At 48.9% G+C, this 17,651-nt stretch overlaps 1 protein-coding gene across 4 annotated transcripts in view; it reads left to right on the top strand.

Annotated features, from left to right (window-relative positions):
• AGO2 (argonaute RISC catalytic component 2) overlaps nucleotides 1–17,651 on the top strand; it is an 85,405-nt gene that overhangs the window by 29,988 nt on the left and 37,766 nt on the right. For all 4 annotated transcript variants that reach the window (XM_056522821.1, XM_056522819.1, XM_056522818.1 and 1 more), the window contains exons 2-3: nucleotides 3,164–3,362; nucleotides 11,245–11,365. In XM_056522821.1, the coding sequence (XP_056378796.1) occupies nucleotides 3,164–3,362; nucleotides 11,245–11,365 (320 nt within the window). The remainder of the gene's footprint in view (nucleotides 1–3,163; nucleotides 3,363–11,244; nucleotides 11,366–17,651) is intronic.

Genomic DNA, 17,651 nt, shown 5'->3' with positions numbered 1-17,651 from the left:
GTATTTTATTAATCAATGGCCATGGATTTTTTTTTAATTGGATAAAAATGAATGCTGTGTGAGCTGCAGTCTTTATCTGTACTTATTTTCTATAGATCGATCTTATTAAATTTCTTTTGACTCTTTTTATTGTGATGTGACTTTTTTTTTTAGTTCTGGTGTATGGAATTTTTTTTTTTTTTTTTTACTTCAATTTAGAGATCAATAATGTTATATTTCAATTAGGGATGTCCCAATACAATTTTTTTTAAGACAGAGTAAGGGTACCGACTTTAATTCTAGCACTCGCCGAAACTGAGTACTTTTTTATTTAAAAGGGAATCTGACACCAGGGTGACCCGGTTTCTGGCACTGCTTACCGTGCTGATTTGTAGGTTCCTTGTTGTGTACAATGGAGGCGGCTGCTGTAGTATGAGCCAATATTTCTCTCTTTTCCATTGGGCAGCACAGGGAATTTGCATTGGCGGCAAGACCGATGTCTCCGGAGCTATTGCGCTGATGTTCACATGGGGAGCAGCTGTAGAAATCGGGTCACCCGGACTATCTACATATAAATTCAAGTTAGTGCAGGTGACTCTGCTGTAAGATTGCATTTAATAGTAGGTAGTATTCCCTTGTAGGTAGTTTAGATAGTTGCAGACATGAGAAAGCTCGAGTGCCCCCAAAGATGGGCCTTGGTCATAAGCCCAAAATTGGCCCAGTCCTGAAGGGGTTAATACATGCATTAAACGTTTTGTTCACCTTACTTTGTTTACCATTGCATTAACCCCTTTCTGTTAACCCCTTGCCGCAGAACGCAGTTTACAAACGGCACTGCGGCACAACAGGGTAATGAAGCGAGCTCAGGAGCTGAGCTCATATCATACCCGCATGGTCCCGGCTGCTATCAGTAGCCAGGACCCGTGAATAATGCCGGACATCGCTGTTCAGGCAGATGTCCGGCATTAACTCTTAAAATACGATCAAAGTTGGTTGCCACATCTAAAGTGAAGGTGAAAGCTTCCCGGCGGCTCAGTCAGGCGGTGAAACCTCAGTGTCCTGATCAGCTAGGACGCATGAGGGTAAGGGTCCCTAAACTGCCTCCTCGGCATCCGATGACCGAATTACTGCTCCGTGCCCGAGATCCAGGCAGGAACAGTCAAGCGGCGATAACACTGATCTATGCTATGGCAATGCATTGATCAGTGCCTGCAATCAGTATAATCCATGTTATTGCCCCCTATGGGGGCTATAACATTGCAAAAAAAAAAAAAGTTAATAAAGATGATTTAACCCCTATCCTAATAAAAGTTTGAATCACCCCCTTTTTCCCAATTAATAAAACTGTGTAAATAAAAATAAACATGTGGTATTGCCGCATGCGTAAATGTCCGAACTATAAAAATATATCGTTAATTAAACCACACGGTCAATGGAGTATGCACTAAAAAAAATTCCGAAGTCCAAAATAGTGCATTTTTGGTCACTTTTTATTCCATAAAAAATTTATAAAACGCGATCAAAAAGTCTGATCAAAACAAAAATGATACTGATAAAAACTTCAGATCACAGGCCCTCATGCCGCCCCTTACACAGAAAAATAAGTTATAGGGGTCAGAAGATGACAATTATAAATGTATTAATTTTCCTGCATGTAGTTATGATTTTTTCTAGAAGTAAGACAAAATCAAATCTATATAAATTGGGTATCGTATTAATCGTATGGACCTACATAATAAAGATAAGGTGTCATTTTTACCCGAAAAATGTACTGCGTAGAAACGGAAGCCCCCCAAAGTTGCAGAATGGGTTTTTTTTCTTCTTCAATTTTGTCACACAATGATGTTTGTTTTTGTTTGTCTGTTTCACCGTAGATTTTTGGGTAAAATGACTGATGTCATTGCAAAGGAGAATTGGTGGCGCAAAAAATAATCCAGCATATGGATTTTTAGGTGCAAAATTGAAAGGGTTATGATCTTAAAAAAATAAATAAATAAAATGTGAAAATTTTTAGGAAAAAACGAAAGTGTAAGAACGGAAAAACGCTATGTCCTTAAGGGGTTAAAGAAAAGTTGTACAACCCATAGGTTAGTCCATAGTAGCACGTTGTTCACAGGTGTGTGACCTACCATGGATTGTCACGCAGGGCTGGGCAGTATGAGCAAAAATGTGTATCACAGTATTTTTTTAAAGTGATGGCGATTCCACGGTATTTAACGGTGTTCCCCCCCCCATGTGACCTGGGCGCTGTCCCCACATCATGTCACCCGCGTGCGCTCCTCTGCTCATCCTCCCATGAGTTGCGGGCCGCCGGCGCTAGAAATCTGTACTACAAATAACGTTTCCCGGGCTGCAAAAATAAACAAAATAAACTTAAACCTGCCTACGTTCCCCCGTTGCTCTGCTACCGTCTTCCCTGTCCTGCGCTGTGGTCCTCTTGCGGTTTCCTTGGGACGGGAAAGTCACAGAGCCGCCAGCCTATCAGCGGCCGAGGCGGGACATCGCTGCGGCCGGTGATAGGCTGACGGCTCTGTGACGTTCCCATCCCCAGGACCGCAGCGGAGGGAACATGAGGAGGGACCACGTTGGAAGGCAAGTTAAAGTTTGTTTTTGCAGTGCTACTTGTAGTACAGATTTCTAGCGCCAGCAGCCCGCAACTCGTATGAGGATGAGCAGAGGAGCGCACGTGGGTGACATGATGTGGGAACAGATGTGGGGACAGCGCAGCTGATAATTCATATTGGGAGGGGGGGGGGAGTGGGGGGAAGCAGAATAGCGCTCGTGGGTCAAATATGAGAAGTTCCTTGATGTGGGGACAGCGCGCTGCGGCGGATAATTCACTCATTCGAGGGGGGGAGGGGCCCAACTGGTATTTCGGTATGGGCAAAATTCATATCGTGAGCAAAAAAAAATTCTGTATTCGGTATAAACCGGTATACCGCCCAGCACTATTGTCACGTGATTTACCACACACGTAATGTTATCCGTAATGTTCAGTTACCACATATGTAAAATGGTGAATAGTATTATACTGAGAAGGGTCTATACCAGTGTTTCCAGTTGTTGCAAAACTAAAACTTCTCCCAGCATGCTTTTTTTTTATTGTTTAAATGAATATTTCAATGCTAATAAAAACCTAGCGTTGAGGTGAAGACATTGACACCCATGTTTTCTTTTCTCCTAGTTCTTGCGCCTCCCCCTCCCGCACCACCTCTCCCAATGCCAGCATATACTTTTAAACCACCGCCAAGGCCGGATTTTGGCACCTCAGGAAGGACGATAAAGCTGCAGGCAAACTTTTTTGAAATGGACATTCCCAAAATAGAGATTTACCATTATGAAATTGATATCAAACCAGAAAAATGCCCCAGAAGAGTTAACAGGTAAGTGGCTGTCTTATCCGCTGCTAATATTGACAGATGATGTTTCTTTTTTTTTTCAGTAACACTGTGGCTTAATAACTAAAGAGAAGAGTGTTTCATGTTTTAATTTATCTTAACTATAACCCTAGTATATACAAGGAATATCAGATGCACGTGATCACTCAGATTGAATGAGCGTGCATGTATTTGGAATGAATATTCTGCTGCCATAATTCTCTGGTGGTTGCTTATTTTCCTTAAAGGGGTTCTCCGCCCCTAGACATCTTATCCCCCATCCAGAGGATAGGGGATAAGATGCCTGATTGTGGGGGTCACGCCGCTGTGGACCCCCACGATCTCGGCTACGGTACCCCGCTGTCATCACTGCACAGAGCAAACTTGCCGGAGCATTGTGGCGTTATAAACCTTCTAGATTGGAGTTTGTGGAGACGCTGAATCGCATCTGTAGAACGGAGGAACTGGTCTCTATGGATAGGGACCAGGCAGAAGCCTTTTAATAATGTTGGGTTTGCTTGGGACTCATTCAGAGAATCCCTTGCATTTATACATATATCAGATAATGTCCCTCAGAGTTCTTTGACTTTTTAGTTGGATTATAACTAGAGAGGAGAGAAGTTACAGTGATTCGATTCGTCACAAACTTCTCTGCTCGGCGGTTGCTGACTTTAGCCTTCATATATTAGTTCAGCTTTCAGGTGTGCTGGTGGGCTGGAAAAGGTGATACAGTCCGGGGAGACTCTACTAGGACTGTATCCACCTTTTCCAGCCCACCGGAGCACCTGAAAGCTTAACTCATTTATGCAGGCTAAAGTCGTCAACTGCCGAGCCGAGAAGTTCGTGACGAATCGAATCACTGTAACTTCTCTCATCTCTAATTATAACATACAACATACTGTATACCAGAAAATGGTTTTTCCCCTTTCCTTTTTATTTTTTTTTAACTTTTCTCTCTTATTCATTCTTTCTTTTTTTCCTATGTAACTTGACATTGGTTACTACAATTGCGTGTTGATGTTGCATATTTATATATCTCAATAACTTCAATAAAAATAGATTTGAACAATATATGTGTATATTTTTGTCCCTGCAGTTAATACCTGTGTATTTCTGTAAAAAGACCAAATACAGGAAGTGTGGGGGAAGGAGGGGGGCTCTGTGCAGTGGGGGCTCTGTGCAGTGGGGGCTCTGTGCAGTGGGGGCTCTGTGCAGTGGGGGCTCTGTGCCACGCTTCCGGCTTACACAGCAGGATGAATGGAGCCTGCACAGAGCCCTGCTTGTCCCACCTACACTTCCTGTATTTGGTCTCCTCACAGAGACACAGGCAATAGCTGCAGGGTCAGCATTTTTTAACCCAAAATTATACACACATATTCATATTATGATATTAACATTATTTAATAAGTTTTTGCTGACAAGTACACTTTAATGCATGTAGCAGCACACCTGTCACACATTTTAACAATAAGGATTTCAGATTAAATGTCAGGCTAGGTTCACATGGCTGTTGTCTCCCATCTCGCTATTCTCCCATCATTGCTGCTAAACGGACCATACTAACTAATGCAAACTGATGCAAAAGGATGCCATTAAGTGGCATCCAGTTGCATCAGTTTTTAATCCGTTTATGTGCCGTTTTTGTTGTTTTACTTCCGAATTCCGCACATCCAATCTGAGCATGCTCAGAAGTAATAACGAATCAACAACTGATTGGAAAAAAACTAGTGCAAAGTGAGACGTTAAAAGCTCATCCATTTTCAATCCATTTTCAAACCCGTAGACTTCAACTGGCTCCAGAAAGTTAAACAGATATGTAAATTACTTCTATTAAAAGATCTTAATCCTTCCAGTACTTATCAGCTGTGGGGTTGTTTGTTTGTCTGACCATAGTGCTCTCTGCTGACACCTCTGTCCATGTCAGGAACTGTCCAGAGTAGGAGCAAATCCCCATAGCAAATCTCTCCTGCTCTGTTGACAAAGGTGTCAGCAGAGAGCACTGTTGTCAAACAGAAAAAAACAACTTAACTTCAGTACTGAAAGGATTAATATTTTTTTAATAACAAGTAATTTACAAATCTGTTTAATTTTCTGGAGCCAGTCGATAAGTAATTTATTTTTTTTTTTTTACTGGAATACCCCTTTTAAACTCTATTCCATTTCAAAACAATTCTGTAATTGACATTATGTAATCTTTTATACATTTTGGTTTAAAATCTAAATTTCCTTGTTTAATGCTATTGTTAAACTAACACAATGTAGGATTATAGCGGGAGATTAGTCATTGCCTTCCTGACATTTTTGTAATTTGGTACAAACATTTTGCCCAATTTCAAAATAGACACTTTCTCGATCGCTTTAATTGGGGGACATGGGTATATGCTGGTTGCCAAGGCTGACACAAGGCAAAAAACAGGAAGTCTGCTCCTCCTGGCAGGATATGCCTGCCCCCTGACTCTGAGCTTATCAGTTTTAGCTTAGTGTCAGTAGGAGGCAGACACAGGTCTAGAGCTCCCTGGGTCCGGGTTCCCCGCTTGTCCCTGCTTGCCCGCTATAGTAGTCTGGCATGACGCAGGTGGCATTCAGCTGGTCGAAGACTCCTCTGGTGAGTATGTGCTCCACCCTCCTCAACAATGGCCTTTCTGTGGGGTGTAGGCTGTTTTTTATTTTTTCCTTTTCTCCGCGGTTGGGGGGGGGATCTCTACTGGGCACAGGCTCCCCCTGCCACATGCTTTCCGGCACTGCGTCGTACCCTGCATGTCCCTGTGTTTAGTTGGGGCTGCGGGGGTTAATGGTCCAGCACTTTTCTTACTGGCAGCCTTCTCCCCCCGTTCCTGTAGCAGCCCTCGCGGCGGTCACGTGGCTCTGGTGCAGCTTCACTTGCGACAGTACCGGTGGTCTCCTCTCTCTGCGCTCGTTGCCGGCATCTCTGGGAGCTGTTCTAACAGTATGCCAGAGGGGGCCTGGGCCGGCGGGTGGCTAAAAAGCCTACTTCTATGCTAAGCTCTGCCCACTTTCTTACAGCTCCTGGAGTGCGGGACCTCCGTCTCACTCTCTTCCCCCGGCCTATGATCGGGCAGTGTGCTCTTGGGGCCGATTGTCTCCCATCCAGTCTCTCTCCTATGGCCGACTTCAGGGATCATTTTGCTCCCCCTCTTTTATCCCTCACCCTATTGGGATGAGCTGTTAGACAGTGTTAACCTCTCACATGGACCTGGCCTGTCCCCTGAGCGACGGCTACTCTTGGGGTCCTCCCCCTCCTTCTTCTACTCATTTGGCGGCTCCGCACACGTGTTGCCTGCTCCAGCTGCCTCTCCTCAGCACAGGAGCTCCACTGTGGGTTTCACACTGCTGTCTGCTCCAGCTGCCACTCTGAGTCTGCTTCTCTCGGGACACAGGACACACTGCTATCTGCTCTGTCTGCATTCCCTCAGTCTGCCTCTCTCAGGACACAGGAATCTCGGTGAGCTAGCTCCTTGTCTGTCTGGACTGTCTGACTTGTGCCTTTCATGTCTGACCCTAGATCAGACCCCCCACCCCCTGCCCGGTAAGCGGTCCCTTCCCTGGTCACTTACTATTCCTGTTCGGGTTGCAGAACCAAAATGCCAGGTGGCTCCACTGAGCCCTCCTGTCCTGCCTGTACGGTCTTGCGGCCTAGTGCTCCCCTGGCTATCGCTCAGGATGTTCCCCTGGAGCGTATGGTGTCTGACCCCACTCCGCTGTGGGTTTCCTCTTTCCCAATCGATATCAGACTTGGCCAGGTCACCTTTCTTCGGATTCTTCTCCTGAGTCATCAGCTCAGGCGGTGGCGTCCTGCCGCCGCGACCGGTCTCCTAGGGTCCATCCACCACTCCTGGTCTATCTCACCCCACTCCAGGACCCCATGGTGCGCTCCCTGTCTCCTGGGGAGCTTCTGGACTCTGATTTGGCTCCGCCCTCTGACTCAGTGGAGGTGTCCAATATGATGGACATGGAGGATAGTCTGGTGTCTGCGGTCAAGGACTTCTTTAATCTACAGGACCCATGAACTTGGACGTGGCTCCGTAAGTGTCCGTCACCCCCCCCCCCCTTAAACCTTTAGTTCTCATGCAGAATTTGATGAGCTGTTGGAAGCAGCGTGAAAGCACCCGGAAAAACACTTTCAAAGAAGCTTCGGGTTTGCTTTCCCTTTCCACAGGACCTGGTTTCCAAATGGACCTCTCCACCTACCGTGGATCCCCCTGTGTGTGTTGCGGTTGTCCAAATAGACTACCCTGCTGCTGGCGGGCGCCGCTTTTTTCAAGGACCCCTCCGACAAGTTCATAGAAAATCTGGCCAAATTTCCATATGAAGCGGCAGGTTCGGCGTTGTTGCTGGCTTTTGCCTCTACCTGGGTGTCCAAAGTGCTGTCTGTTTGGGTTTCTCAGTTGCCTCTGGCATTCTGGCCAGGTCATCCCCAGGCGACCTGGCGGTTTTGGCGCAGCAACTATACAATGCCGGTGAATCGGTATCTCTGGAGTCAGTCCGCTGCGCGGCCTTTGCCTTGGGAAACCTTGTTTCCCTCCGGCGTTCCATGTGGCTCAAGGCGTGGAACGCAGGCGCTGCCTCTAAGCGTTCTTACGGAACTGCTGTTTTTGGGCTCTCGTCTCTTCGACAAACAGCTAGACAAGATTATTTCTGAGGCTACAGGGGGCAAGAGTTCCCTCTCGCCCCAAAATCTATCACGACGCATGGATTCGCGTAGGAAGTCCTTTTCAGCCCTTTCTGTCCCCTTCGGGCCGCTCGGACAAGCCAACTGCCTCCCAGGACAGGGCGGCTCCTTTCTTTAAGGCTCACCAGTCCTGGAAAGAGGGGACCCGCTCAAACCGCCCTCATTCAAAGTCTGGTACCTGTAAGCCTCCCACTGCCTGATGTGGCGCCCACATCCGAGGCTTTCTCTCGGGTGGGCGGCCGCCTTTCCCTCTTCCGAGCCACTTGGCTTGCGCAGGATGCTTGGGTTTGGGAGGTCGTTTCCCCGGGCTATTGAATTAGAATTTGGTTCTATTACCTGGGAGTGTTTGTTTTTTCCGGTCCCACCCTCCTCGGTCTCCCGCCCTTGCAGCGGCTTTTCAGGTCGCCCTTCCCTTCGCACCCCCTTTTTTTTTTTTTTTCTCCCAGGGAGTGATTGTGCCGGTTCCTCCTCGAACATTTTTGCAGGGTTTTATGCGAATCTCTTCGTGGTTCCCAAGAAGGATGCCGCTGTTCACCTGATTCTCGACCTGAAGTTACTTAACCGCCATGTGCGCCTGCGACACTTCTACATGGAATCTCTGTGGTCGCGTCCATGGATCCGGGTGAGCTCCTGTCTTTGGTGGACATCCAGGACGCTTACCTGCACATTCCTATCTTTCCGGCCCATTAGAGGTTCCTCTGGTTTGCAGTTTCTGCGGTTCATTTTCAGTTTGTGGCTCCCTGGGTCTTTGCCAAGACTGCAGCGGTGGTGGTGGCTATTCTCCCGGCGGGGTTTGTGTTCTCCCCTACCTGGATGACCTGCTCATCAAAGCGCCTTCTCTCGAGCACAATTGGGTGAGCCTCGGTATCACTCTGCAGACCCTGACCAGCTTCGGCTGGATTATGAATCTCAAAGGCCAACCTTTCTCCGTCTCAGTTGCTGATTTTCCTGGGGATCCGCTTTTACACAGCAGCAGCCTGTGTGACTCTTCCGGAGGACAAGCACCGGTCCTTGAGGTCGGGAGTCCGTTTGCTTCGGCGTCTGTGTCCAATTCCCAACTGCTCTTGCATGGGGGTGCTGGCCAAGATGGTGGCAGCCATGGAGGCGGTTCTGTATGCGCAGTTCCGATACTGCCCCCTGCAGCTGGTGGCTCACTCTCTGTCTGTGTGTGTGTCTCTCTCTCTCTCTCTCTCTCTCTCTGTCTTTCTGTCTCTCTTTCGGTGTCTCTCTGTCTTTCGGTGTCTCTCTGTCTTTCGGTGTCTCTCTGTCTTTCGGTGTCTCTCTGTCTTTCGGTGTCTCTCTGTCTTTCGGTGTCTCTCTGTCTTTCGGTGTCTCTCTGTCTTTCGGTGTCTCTCTGTCTTTCGGTGTCTCTCTGTCTTTCGGTGTCTCTCTGTCTTTCGGTGTCTCTCTGTCTTTCGGTGTCTCTCTGTCTTTCGGTGTCTCTCTGTCTTTCGGTGTCTCTCTGTCTCTATCTCGTATCGGTTCCTCTCTTGGAAGCCTGGTCGCTGTGCCTTGGAATTGGCTGCCCCCTCTTGCCGTTCCCCCTTCCTGATTCTTCATCAGGACAAGGTGGTTCTTCGGCCGATGCACTTTTCCAGTCTACAGTCTCTTCTTTTGACCTGAATGAAGATATTGTACTGCCTTCCTTCTGTCCGGCCCCTTCTCATCCCTGGGAGCATGGGCTGCATAAGCTGGACGTGGTTCGGGCCGTTCGGACTTGTCATTCACCGCTTCTTACCGGTGTTGTGCAAGGGGCTCCAGCCTTCTTAGTCAACTATCTCCCGGTGCATCCGGTCCGCTGTCTCAGAGGACTTTAGCTGTAAGGGGAAGGCTCCTCCCTTCCGGGCGACGGCGCACACTACTTGCGCGGTTAGGGCCCCCTGGGTGGTCAGCCACAGGGCTTCAGCTCTGCAAGTTTGCAAGGCTACTTGGTCATCCTTGCACGCCTTTTAAGTTCTATCGTGTCCTTACCTTTGCGTCTGACGCAGGTCTTGGCCGCAAGGTCTTACAGGTGGCGGTTGTCGTGCGCCTGAGTTTGTTCTGGCTGGGATCTCTTGTTCCCTCCCCAGGGACTGCTTTAGGATGTCTCAAGGTTCCTGTGTCTCCCAATTGAAGCGATCGAGAAAAGTAGTATTTTTATTTTTTAAATACTTAATGTAAAATCTTTCTTGGAGCTTCTATTCGGGGGACACAGCACCCGCCCATTGGTTTTACTTGTTTTGTGGCCAGCCAGGTTCAGCCACCTGTTCGTGGGAGTATTTTGTTCAGTCCTTTTTGTCTGGGTTTTGTTTGGACCGTTTTCTCTTTCGGTCGGTTTTTCCTACTGCTTTGGGACTAAACTGATTAGCTCAGAGCCTGGAGGCGGGTATATCCTGCCAGGAGGAGCCAACTTCCTTTTAGTTTTTTGCCTAATGTCAGCCTCCTAATGGCAAGCAGCATATACCCATGGTTCCTGTGTCCCCCAATAGAAGCTCCGAGAGAGATTTTACAGGAAGTATAAAAAAAAATCTACTTTTAAGTTAATTACTTTCTACAGCAAGTTCTGAGTGGATTTTTCATTTGTACAACATTTTACAAAGTCTTATTGATGTATTTGGTGCAAGCTAAAAACCCAGGGAAATAGCCGTAACTTATACCGGAATATCGGTATAAGCTATTGGCCTGGAAGGTGACAGATTATCGGTATCGGACCTAAAAAAAATCGATATCTGTCGATCCCTGATATGTACCTCCTCTCTCCCCCTGCTCTACCTTCACTCGGCCCTCCCCCAGCTCTAGCTTCAGAAATCTTTGTATGGCTGAGGGGAGGAGCAGAAACAAGTCTGCGTGGGGCACAAATTTCCACCTCACACCAGGAGCACAGAGCCTTCTAAAGCCCGACCTCACTTCCTGTATTCCGACGGGCCAGGACTGTTGCCACCGTTGGTTTTCACATAGTGACGGCCAGAGGTCACAGCGTCGACCTCTTTTGTGAGGACCCCTAGTGGCCACTTTTATACAACCAATTTCTAAGTTAAATTAATGAAAAAAATGATTTAATGTATTTAGAAATATTCTTATTTTATAGCGATCTATTGAATTGAACAAAAAGATTTGTGATAGGGGGCATTTAAGTAGTATCTAAACCTGGTGCTCAACTGAGGCTTGCTTTGTCACTTTAAATGCGTAACCTTTTTTTTCCCCTTTTGTCTCTTCTAGGGAAATAGTAGAACATATGGTATTGCATTTCAAGGGTCAAATCTTCGGAGATCGAAAGCCAGTTTTTGATGGGAGGAAAAATCTTTATACTGCAATGCCCCTTCCTATTGCCAGGGACAAAGTAAGCATCAAATGTAACTTTTTTTTTTTTTTTTTTTTAGAATAAAAACCGGTTTTGCCATCTTTTGCTCCTGATTTCTTATGCTTAAAGTGTATCTGAACATTCTAGTAACTACTGATGTTTCATAAAGATGTCAGGTGTGTCAGTGGGGGTCCGTTTATTGAGCCACCCCTCCTCACAGCAAAAACAAAGGCACACAAGCGTTTGGCATTTCTGTGAGACTTTAACTGTATCCATTAGGGCTGTGGAGTCGGTAGATAAATGTTCCGAGTTTTCTGTACTTCCGACTCCCCGACTCCTCTGTATTAATATGCAAATGTATTTTATACATTCCTTGAAGGAAAGAAAGGCAACATACATGTCATTACCACTGGACTACTGCCTGGGAAGCCAACAGTCTACTGTATTGAACAGTTTGTGTGCTGATCTGCTGCTGAAGATAGGGCAGTGGGAGGATCTAGGAAGGGGCATTTATTATAAAACATGATTTCCCTAGTCATATTTAAAGTTTAAAGGGGTACTCCGCCCCTAGACATCTTATCCCCTATCCATAGGATAGGGGTTAATATGTCAGATCGCTGGGGTCCCGCTGCTGGGGACCCCCGGGATCGTCACTGCGGCACCGCGCATTCATTACTACACAGAGCGAGTTCGCTCTGTGTGTAATGATGGATGATACAGGGGACGGAGCAGTGTGATGTCATGGCTCTGCCCCTCGTGACATCACGACCCACCCCCTTAATGCAAGTCTATGGCAGGGGGCGTGATGACTGCCACGCCCCCTCTCATAGACTTGTATTGAGGCGGCTGGCCATGACATCACGAGGGGTGGAGCCGTGACGTAACGGTGCTCCGGCCCCTGTATCGCCGGAGCATCGTTACGTCACGATTTTTTTTTCTTCCAATCTAAATTTAGTAGGAGTCGGTGCATTGGTTGCCGACTCCTGGGACTGTTGGATTGTTTTATATGTTGTTTTATTATTGTGAAAAAATTGTTCAATAAAAATTTTCGGATAAAAAAAAAAAAAAAATGGTATTCCTTCCCTGCTGCACTGTCCCCCACATCGGGGAACTAATCATATGTGATCCTCCTGGCGCTTTAAATTAATTAGGTGCCTGCCGCAGCGCTGGAAATTATTAATAAAGGACATATGTACTGTGCCCTGGCTGCAAAAATAAACAAAATAAACTTTGACTCAAATTCATATGATCCCCCGTTGCTCCGGTGTCTGCCTCACACTGCTTCCTGGGGACGGGAACGTCACACAGCCGTCAGCGTATCGCCGGCCGCAGCGCTGTTCCGAATCGGCCGGTGATACCCTGAGCGCACCGGCTGGCTCCTTACATGACAGTGCGCTCAGCCTATCACTGGCCGAGGTGGGACATCGCTGCGGCTGGTGATGCGCTGATGGCTGTTTGTTGTTCCCGTCCCCAGGAAGCAGTGTGAGGCCGACACCGGAGCAACGGGGGATCGTAGGAAGGGAAGTCAGAGTTTATTTTGTTTGTTTTTTGCAGCCCGGGCACAGTACAGATGTCCTTTATTAATAATTTCCCGCGGCACACACCTAATTCGTCCAGAGAGCCGGCGGGTCACACATGATTAGTTCCCCGATGTGGGGGACAGCGCATGTGGCTGATAATTCATGGGGGGGTGTTTAGAGAAGCAGAGCAGTGCCCGTGGGTCACTTATGATTAGTTTCCTGAGGTGGGGACAGCCGATGCGGCTGATATTTCATTCATTCGAAGGAGGGGGGAGAGGGGCCCGACCGGTATTGCGGTATAGGGAAAAATTCATATCGTACAGCAAAAAAAAAGTATTCAGTATGAACCGGTATATAGCCCAGCACTATTCACATATACGAAAAAGATTTTCTTTTGCAGGAATTTTTGCAAACAATCTGTATGAACATTCCCTTAAAGCAGTGGTGTCAAACTGTGGTTCTCCAGATGTTGCAAAACTTCAGCTCCCAGCATATGGCTGTCAGGGCATGCTGGGAGTTGAAGTTTCTCTATTGGCTCCATTGGGGGGCACAGATAGTGGTTGTATCTTGCTGTCTCTAGGAGGTGTGACACTATGGTGATAAAAAAGTAAGCTCCTCTCAGCAGGATACACCCGCCTTCAGGCTCTGAGCTAGTCAGTTTAAGCTTAGTGTCTAAAGGAGGTGGACGTGGTCTGGGTTGCTCCAGACTAGGTCTTCTAATTTTTTTGTTTTCCTAGTTAGGGACGTGTTAGTTTTTTAATTCCTTTTCTTTCCTGTTTTCAGGTGGGGACTCAGGGACTGCAGTTCCCCGTTTCCCCATCGCGAGTGAGGGGGCACAGACATTGCGTATATGCGCTGTTAAACCCCCCTCACCAACGGTCAGCGCTTGGGTGGTATCTCACGGGTCTGGGTCCCCCTACTTCCCTGCTCGCCTCGCTCACTCATAGCAGCCAGGCGTGATGCAGGTAACTAATGCTGACTGAAGACTTCACTGATGACTCCAGTAGGTGAGTTCTTCTGACTGAGGTAAGTACTTCCCTTTTTTCTCCATAAGTACGAACTCTCAGCAGCTGGAGACCCCCTGTTTTGGCCCACCTTCAGTTTTTGGGGCTAGCTTACAGGGGCTGCACTTTATTTTTGAGTGGCACCTGAAGGAACATCATATAGGGGGCACTTTACGTGTGTGTGTGTGTGTGTGTGTGTGTGTGCGCGCGTGCTTGGGTGACTACGTCCACAGCGCTTTATTCTGGCACTTCACTTTTGTGTGCATGTGTGTGATTGATATTACTTTCTACACAGCGCCTTATACGCGGCTGTCAGCCGCGGCACTGTCCCGGGCCGGGCGCTCTCAGCGCCGGCTTACTTCTTTTCACCGGCAGTCTCTGCCGGCGTTGGCCGCCCGCCCTATTCCCCCGAGCGCACAAACGGCCGACAGGTGCGCTTGGGACAAGGAGCGGGCGCCATGACAGTTCTCTTCGGCCGGTCTGTAGCTCCGCCCACTGGGCTGGGAGCGCTCAGAGGCGCAAAGCAGCCTCCAATCAGCGCCGTGGGTGCGATTTGCAGTAGGCAGGGGTCAGTTACTTAGTGCCTTGCTTCAGGCACGTCCCGCTCTTCCTATTGGCTGGCCTGTTTCTCTCTCTAGCTACACAGAGTGAGTCTCTTCACTGCAGCTGACAGGGGACACAGACTAGGGTGACCCTTCTTTTCACACATTATGTCCGTAACCAGAGCTGTTCTTCCCTCTAAACAGAGACCTGGAACTTCAGTGACTTACTATCTCTGTTAAGCACTGTAATACCAAGATGTCTGGCTCTGCTGAGCCCACTTGTCCTGCCTGCTCCACTGCTCCCCCAGACCCCCTGGTACCCCCTGATGCCCCTTCGGTCCCGGTGGATCCAGCCGCTCCCACAGCCTGGGTTTCTTCCCTGACCCAGTATATGGCTGACTTGACCAAAGTCTCCCGCTCGGTGGCTGAGGCCTCCCGGGAAGTGGTGTCCGCCTTGAAGGGGACCTCTGGAAGGGCTCGCTCCTCGTCTCCTCATACTTCACGCTCTCACAAGTGTCCTAGGTGTGCCTCGTCTGACTCTTCCAATGAGTCTTCAGGTAGACGTGAGCGTTCCCCTCGTGGGTCCCGCCCCCTCGTGTCATCTGGGCACAAACGTTGCTCCTCCAGAGGACGTTCTCGGAGTCGCCGCTCTGCCACGCCAGAGCCGCGTTCTCGGTCAGAGTCGCCCCCCCCCCCCCCAGGACTGCCTCTACTCATTCAACTGGTGGACGAGGCTTCTGAGCCGGCATCTGACTCAGAGGACCACCCGGACTCAGTTGCAATGGTGAACTTTGGTTACAGCCCTTAGAGACACCTTTCACTTAGAGGACCCAGGATCTTCGGTTGTCAATCCAGGAGTATCCTTTCATCGTGCTAAGCCAGCACCTCAGAAGTTCAGCTCTCACGCTGACTTTGACGACATTCTGGAAACCGCATGGAAACATCCAGACAAGAGGTTCCCGGGAATCAAGACAATTCAAGATCGTTATCCATTTGACAAGGTCTTTGTCACGAAGGTGGTTTCTCCTCCCTCAGTGGACCCACCAGTTTCTCGGATCAATAAATCGACTACACTGCCTCTGGCAGATGCCGCTGCCTTCGAGGATCCCACGGACAAGAAGGTAGAATCCTTAGCGAAGTTTGCCACTGAAGCTGCTGGCTCTTCCCATCTTCGCCTCCACATGGGTGTTCAAGGGCCTGTCGGAGTGGTGCCAAAAGCTCCGTCAGGATATCGTAGCGGGATCCCCCCCCCCTCTAAAGCCGGGGATTTTCTGTGCGCAGCTTCCATGCAGGCAGGCTGTTGTTCTGCCTATGCTGTGGGTCATCTAGCGGCTCTCCGCCGCTCTGTGGCTTAAGGCTTGGAATGCGGATGCCGCTTCCAAAAGATCTCACTGAGCTTCCCTTTTACGGGTGGCCGTCTTTTTGGCAAACGCCTTGATGAGATTCTCTGAGGCAACGGGAGGTAAGAGTTCCTTGTTACCTCAAAATAAGGCTCGCCCTACTTCCCAAAGGAAGTCCTTGTCCTTTCGGACTTCCAGCTTCAACAAGGGGTCCGGGCAGGCGCCCTCGCGGGACAAGAAGGCTCCCTCGTTCCGGGCTCGCCCGTCTTGGAAGTCGGACTCCAACCGGTCCGGCAGTTTTGCGCCCAAATCAGGCAACCGCAAGCCCACTTCTGCAAGAAGTGAGGCCCCCACCCGCGGTTTCTTCTCGGGTGGGAGGTCGTCTCTTACTACTTCAAGACATTTGGACCTCTCACATTCAAGACTCTTGGGTCTTGGATCGAATATGCATCCCTTCCCTTTTTTCGATCCCGGGCCCCCCGGTCTCCTCCTCCTGGCGAAGCAGTTTCGAGTGGCTCTCCAGTCTCTGCTTCTCCAGGGGGTTATCGTTCCTGTTCCTCCAGGGGAACGGTTTCAGGGTTTCTATTCAAATCTTTTTGTGGTCCCCAAAAGGACGGTTCTGTGCGGACCTCAAGCGTCTCAACTATCATCTCCTCATCCGCCACTTCCGAATGGAATCTCTCCGTTCGGTAGTGGCGTCCCTGGAACAATGGGAGTTCCTTTCATCGGTGGACATCAAAGATGCCTACCTCCATGTGCCAATATTTCCGGGCCATCATCGGTTCCTCCGCTTTGCGGTCCCGCAGGGGCACTTTCAATTTGTAGCCCTCCCCTTTGGTCTAGCCACGGCTCCTCGGGTCTTTACAAAGGTCCTTGCGCCAGTGATGGGCCTGTTACGGTCGAGGGGAATCTCGGTGATACCCTATCTGGACGACCTTCTCATCAAGGCTCCAACCAGGGCCCATACTCTGGAGAATCTGGACGTCACTCTCCACACTCTGACTGTCTTCGGGTGGATGGTCAACCAGGACAAGTCTGTCCTCCGTCCTACCCAGGCTCTAACCTTTCTGGGACTTCACTTCAACACTGCCTCTGCCCGAATTCGTCTTCCGCCGGCCAAACGTCTGGCACTCCGGTCGGGGGTCTGCTCCCTTCGGACCCAAGTATCAGTCTCCATCCGCACTTGTATGGAAGTCCTGGGTCGGATGGTGGCAACTATGGAGGCCATACCTTTTGCCCAGTTTCATTACAGCCCCCTTCAACTGGCGATTCTCTCTCGGTGGAGCTTACTTGTTTTATCACCATAGTGTCACACCTCCTAGAGACAGCAAGATACACCCACTGTCTGTGTCCCCCAATGGATCCTTCGAGAAAGAGATTTTACGGTAAGTGTTAAAAAATCTCCTTTTTGCAACATCTGGAGGGCCACAGTTTCACACCACTGCCTTAATGCATTGTTAATGTAGGAAGGCAAATGTTTGTATAGGTATGTCAGTACCGTGATCCCTTAACATACAATGGTAATACGTTCCAACTGAACCATCGTTATTTGAATTTATCGGCTGTTGAGTGATCCTTGCAATAATAATATACGAAGTTATACTCGCGTGTCCCGCCGCTCCGGACCATCACCGCTGCCCAGGATTGTCGCTCTCCATTGCCGTCATCACGTCGTTGCGCACGCCGCTCCTATTGGGTGAAAGAAAGACATGCGCAGCGATGCGATGGCTATGCAGCGGAGCATGAAGAGTACGGTCCGGAGCGTCGGAGACAGGTGAGTGACTCACCGGAGCACACGGGGCACATTAAATGGCTATCCGGCGGCAGCCGAAGCAGTCTGCGCTGCCGGATAGCCGTTTATGCGGTGGCCCCGACATACAAAAGCATCGTATGTTGATGCTGTCTTTAACATGCGATGG

Source organism: Hyla sarda, chromosome 5, assembly GCF_029499605.1.
Source record: "Hyla sarda isolate aHylSar1 chromosome 5, aHylSar1.hap1, whole genome shotgun sequence".
NCBI classification, from domain to species: domain Eukaryota; kingdom Metazoa; phylum Chordata; class Amphibia; order Anura; family Hylidae; genus Hyla; species Hyla sarda.
This window is presented reverse-complemented; position numbering and strand designations above follow the sequence as displayed.